This window comes from Mus musculus, chromosome 10, assembly GCF_000001635.26.
Source record: "Mus musculus strain C57BL/6J chromosome 10, GRCm38.p6 C57BL/6J".
Lineage (NCBI taxonomy): Eukaryota > Metazoa > Chordata > Mammalia > Rodentia > Muridae > Mus > Mus musculus.
This window is the reverse complement of record NC_000076.6, coordinates 68,777,021-68,783,020: the sequence shown is the minus strand read 5'-3', so window position 1 is coordinate 68,783,020 and position 6,000 is coordinate 68,777,021. Positions and strand designations below refer to the sequence as shown.

At 41.9% G+C, this 6,000-nt stretch overlaps 1 protein-coding gene across 2 annotated transcripts in view; it reads right to left on the bottom strand.

Moving 5' to 3' along the window:
• Positions 1 to 365: 365 nt before the first annotated feature.
• Positions 366 to 6,000, bottom strand: part of Tmem26 (transmembrane protein 26) — a 58,910-nt gene continuing 53,275 nt past the window's right edge. The window contains exon 7 of one of the 2 annotated variants that reach the window (XM_006513768.1): positions 366 to 4,582. In XM_006513768.1, coding sequence (XP_006513831.1) covers positions 4,164 to 4,582 — 419 coding nt within the window. In that variant the 3' untranslated portion in view covers positions 366 to 4,163. The remainder of the gene's footprint in view (positions 4,583 to 6,000) is intronic. The other variant, NM_177794.3, reaches the window with a different exon arrangement.

Here is a 6,000-nt window from a genome sequence, read left to right as displayed (position 1 = left end):
GGTTCCAAGTCTTGCTTCAGAGAACATTGCCCATCCCCCACACGCTCAAGACATTCCGTATTTCCATCCAGTATTTATAGTTTTCATTTTACGATGAGATTTAATCCATCTGGAATTTATTTCTATAGATTTCATGAGATAAAAATCCCCACTTTATGTTTTCCAGATGGGTAGCAACATTTTCCCAACATCAGTTATAAAATTGGTCATTCCTTGCTCGCTGGTTGGAAACGCCGCTTTAATCATCTTCTGAATAGATCAGTTTTACTTATTAAGGCAGAGCTTAAAAACCATGGAGGAAATGAGTTGCAGTATAGAAGAGAAACGCAAAAAGTAGGCAATGGGGGAATAAAATAGGCACGGGGAGAAAGCCATATACAAATATTTAATGTCGGCAATAAAACAAAAAGGCCAGTCCCATCAAAATCTAGAAATATTCACAGAAAACACACTCACAAGTTATTTCATTAAGGAAGACCTCAAAGACAAAAACTGATAAAGTCCAAGTGCTTGGTGGCTCATTCTTCAGACATTGTTTAGCTGCTCTTATTGTCTTGAAAGTTCAGGTATGTCCAAGGATGGATCAAAAGTCCCTTTGAGTAAAAGGCAAAGCCGAGAATGAGAACACAGGGAAAGAACCCACAGTGTCTTCTCATCTTGATCTGTGAGCCCTTGCCTTCTATTTAAACAAGTCATGGAATGGAGGTCAACAGGCTGAGTCACAACAGTTCTCCCTTTTAACTGGAGAATCTGTGTAACAGTTCCTCATGGGAAAGGACCACGATGGTTTAGAGTCCACACTGAACATTGGAACCATGTCAACATAACAAATTGACGTCTCCACGGTGTTCTTTCCCACAGCTCTGAAAGGCTCCTGTTGAACCAAGACACAGGGTGGTAATAGTGGAACCCATCAACACATGGACATAGCTTTATGGCTTCACGGCCTTGTGGGACACCAGAGCCAGTGGCAGAATTGTCTCACACTTCTCCCTGGAAGCTCCCAATGTGGTTGACAAGTTGAGGCCTCTGGATTCTAACACCTTCATTCACAACAGCAACCAAACTTGGTGGAATAATCAGACAGAGTATTATGCTCATCCTATGCACAGTATTGTGGCATTTAAGACTTACTCAGTTTATATAAAGCCTAAAAGGGTCCTGAGGTTGTGTCCACACAGCATCATGTAAACATGGTCACGGGGTTTTCTCACTAGTGGGTGAATATGCTTGCAGAAAGAATAGCTGGTTGAACTTAATGAATCAGCAACAGCTTCAGCAATTGTAAGTGAAGTCCCCTCCTCAGGGGTAGGGGGTGGGGCTTCACGTGTACTGTGGCTAGAATGGAGTCTACGTGATTAAGCTGTCTCACTACAAATAAAATGTAAACAAGTCTCAAGACTCCGACGTAAAAGAGATGACTGATATTCTGTTCCGTTTATGACAAACACTTGGATATCTAAAAACATCACAATGTGCATGAGCCTACAGTAAAAACATACAGTTTTAAGGGGTAAAATAATATTAATAATTATAAACATACAACTGAGTATATTTTTAGCGTTTCATCAGAGATAAAACCTAGACTAAGCAAACAGACATTTTTCCTATGATCAAAGCAGCCAGCATAAGGAAATGGAAACACTGGCAGTTAAGTTAAATGCTGTCTTTAGCAGATTTTCCTGGAAAAGCCTTGAAGACTGTGTGTCTATTTTTGACCATCCATTAATTACCAAGCTGGTCCTGGGTGCTCTCTGACTTCCTGGCATTCCAAATTAAGCCAGATTTTGGACAGGCCTGAGGAGGAGGGCTGTCCAAATACTTTATTGAAACACAAGAAAGTCTTTCACGAAACCACGCCAAGCCTTAGATTCAAAAGCACTTAAAATTATCCCTCCAACAGTCATACTATGTGATGGTTTATTTTTGGAGGTTCAGTGTTTGTTATTGAGGAAAAATAATCACAAAAATATGCTGTGAGCAATTAGGCAGTAAGGAGTGGCTCATATACATCATAGGGGCACATATATGTCATGGGGGCACATATATGTCATAGGGGCACATACATGTCATGGGGGCACATGTAAGTCATAGGGGCACATACATGTCATGGGGGCACATATATGTCATGGGGGCACATATATGTCATTGGCACATGTATATATATATATCATGGGGTGCATGTGTGTCATAGGGGCACATGTATATCATAGGGGTACATATATGTCATAGGGGCACATATATGTCAAAGGGGCACATATATGTCATGAGGACACATGTTTGTTATGGGGCACATACCTGTCATTGGGACACATATATGTCATGTATTCAGCACAAAGCATCCAGCACACTTAGTGGAGACTGGGGCAGTTTGAGAAATAGTATTGTTTTTTTTTTTCTGTTTTTCTTCCCATTGCTGACGTTTTTATTGTAAAATATTTTCATTATTTTTAATAAATCTGCATGTGTGTGTATGTGTACACACGAATGCAGTCAGTTCTCACAGAGGCTAGAAGTAGACCCCTCAAAAGCTGGAGTTACAAGTGGATATAAGACCTACTGAGTAGATTTTGGGATAAATCCTGATCCTCTGCAAGAGCAATACATGCTTTTAACCAAGCTCCCAAATCTCATTGATAAGAACTTTGAATAACACACCTTTAAAATTTGACCTTAACTTGCATACACTTATTATGAAAAATTACCAATGCATTCCATTCATTTCGTGAACCGTTTACAACCATGACACTGTTAAAAACAAAAAGCCCAAGGGATAAAAGAAGGAGAAATTACTAGAAAAACAGTTGTGGCTTTGTATAAAATAGAATGTGTTTATATACTTGTTATCAAACATAGTGGATAAATACCATACCAGAAATTCATAGATTTAAAAAAAAAATTGTCCCAACTGATTGTCTAATGGTTGCCTCCAATTTAGGAAGTTTCCTGAATAAACATCTTTGGGTTCCTGGGGATTCTAGCATAGCTTGGCTGATGCTTTGAACTCTAACACTACAGTTTTAGAGCGCTTCCGAAAATTGCCAAGTCACAATTATATTTAAAAGCAAGAGCTACTTTCAAAAGTTTGGAGTTATTTCCACCCAGAATGTACAGAGCTGTGGAAGAGACCGACTATTTCGTTCATGGGAAATGAAGCCACCATGATTCCCAGGAGGCATGAGACTGGCACCAACTGCCACCAACTTGTTCCTGAAACCAGGCTGGGGCCGCTGGTGGTATTTCCCAGGCTTCAGGCCGAACTCTGTTAGTGTTGCTGCTCCTGCAGAGGCTGCTGGCCCCTACCAGAAACCATGGTAACACTAAAGGGCCTCAAATTCCTTCATCACTGCATGCTAGTGCTCTTTGAAATTGATCCCATGATGCACCTTGACAACTTAGAAAAAGGTAATCAGGTATTCAGATGTCAACGGTCCCGTAAATTGCATTAGGTAGAAAGTGTGCCTTGCAGCTGTCTCACTCACTATGAAGTTGCTAGAACCCAAGTGGCTTGCTGTAAACTTTGTGCTACCCAAGTCCAAAGCCATCACGATGCTCTAAGAACACATGGAATGTCACCTTGGTCTAGGAAAAGGGCATTCCTGTAAAGGCCTGTGCAGCTACCTCAGCTATTTTTCTGCACCGAGGAAGCAGGGCAGTACTAGCTCCCAACTTCCAGCAAATTGATTTTAAAATCATTTTCCTCTCTTTTGTTCAGCGTTCACTGAATATACATTTTTTGTTTTAATGTCAGAGGGACATTGCAAAAAACCTCAGATGAGAGAGTGACGTAGTCCAGCCAGTCAAAAGCTGTAGTACTAGGCACCCAAGGAGAGCAAGGAATAGGGAAGGGGGTGGTAAATGTCTGCCTTAAATCTTTGAAGGGTGTGCTATGCCGTTCTGTCTACAGCTTTTCAAGCAGTTCCATAAAAACCAATCATTTAGAATGGTTCTCGGAGCGGTGTAATGTCCGCTACCAGAGCAGGAGGTTGTAGAGACAGCCATTCGACGTCAAAGTTCCTTCCACTCAGATGAAAAAAAAAATTATCTTGGCTTTGATACAAGATCATCTTTTTGTATTGTTTCCTTAAAAAACTGGTGTATGCAAACATGGGGGCGTAAGAAGGAACGAGTTAAGCCTCGCAGCTTCATGTTGGAAGCAATAACTAAGGTGTCGTCGGGTAAGACTCCTCGGAGGTGACAGGTGAGGTTCGCAAAGGCAGAGCCTCCGGGGAAGCATCCTCCCATTCACTGGGACCACTCTCAGAGGGCTGGTCTGGGCCACTGTGCTCCGGTTTGGGGCTTTCTGGATGATCTCGCATGAAGTCCCTCGTGGCCATAATCAAAGCCACAAGTCGGTAGAAGTGCAGAGCCATCACTAGGGAATTCTTCACGGCAAAGAACACCAACATGTGGTTGATCACTTTAAAGTAGATCATCAGGACGAGGCGCACAACCAGGAAGGGACCGTCTTGGATGAAGAAGCTGAGACCAATGGCCCATAGATCCGCACTGTACTGGCACAGGAAAACCCTAAGGAAGCCCCTGGCTTTCACTGAGGCGGGGCATACCAGTTTCAACTGGACTGGAGGAAAAATGAAAGAAACAACGGTTAACATTTGGAAATGCAAAGGGGAGAGAGGCATGGGACAGCCATTAGGGTGGTCTTGTTGTGAAAGAGGGAGAATGGCCCTCCAGGTTAATGTGGAGGAATAGGGGGCATTTCTTCACCTCAACTCCACCCTGATTCTGGCCACATGGTTACATCCACTTTAAAGGCTCAGTATCCATCTTACAGCCTCCCTGTAGGGGATGATCTATTAAATAGACTATAGAAAAGGAGGTGTAAAGGAAATTGTGTGCACGTGTGTGCATCGCTCTCTAGCGCTGAGATCTTGGCCATGTTGCATGACCTCCAGGCGCTTTAGTTTCTTCCTTGAAACCTGTGATACCATGAATCCTAAAACAGGGGTCTCTAGTCATTGGCTTGCTTTCTGGTTAGGATAACACCATATCTCTCTTTCTGCTCAGCTTCTTCCTTCATTCTTCCTGTTGGGGGAGGCAGGTGAGGGATTTTCTTGACCCTTAACTGCAGCATATGAACGGCAGAGTTCCCAGCACAGCCCATTCCAGATGTTTTTTCTCAACATTATCCCTAAGTGCTACTTCTCCCAACCACGTGGGCAAACTCTGCTTTGAAAACTCGAGTGCTTAGAATTCAAATTCAAATTTAACTCACGTTTAAACATATTTTTCTAATGTTGGTGATGGTGTGTGTATGTGTGGGAGCCCGAATAAAAGCCATTATTTTATTTGGTCCTAATTCCATCTGCTTTTGTCTCCCAGTTTATGAGAGAACGAGTATAATTGCATAGTTTTTTTTTCCAGTTGAACAAAAGGCGAGCCCATCAACAGATGAACCTTTTGTTTTAATTTCTAAGATGTAAATTTAATTCAGGGTCAAGGGTAGAAAATAATCCCTTTTTTGTAAGAATAAAGCCTCCCATTTGGAGTTTTCCAACAAAGGATGTCTCAATCCAGCAATAGGGTACAAATATCATGAAGCAGCTTTGGTATGGGTGACTGTAACGCACTGCTTGTTAGAGAATACAATAGCAGTTTAGTCAGAAGCGACATTTGGTCTCTGTTTTTCCAACAGCTGCAGAGAATTGTCACCTCTGTACGTTTACCAAATTTCCTCTTTGAATACAAACTTTCTTAGCAAGTCTGTAAACCACAAAATAGGAGAAGGCAAATGAATGGCCATGAAAGACAAACATAAGGTTAGTAAGTGCCATTCGTAAGAAGCTATGCCCAAGAAATTCCTCCTAGCAGACCTGCTAAGGGTAATATTACTCAATATATAAAGATGGAGCCCAGGAGTCTATTAGGATGACAGCTGGCTGGCTTCTGGCTGGCTTACAAGTAGCATATACCCCCTAAAGCATACTTCAGCAAGTTGTTTGCATATATTCATTTTTGATTATTAATCTCTAATTGGAT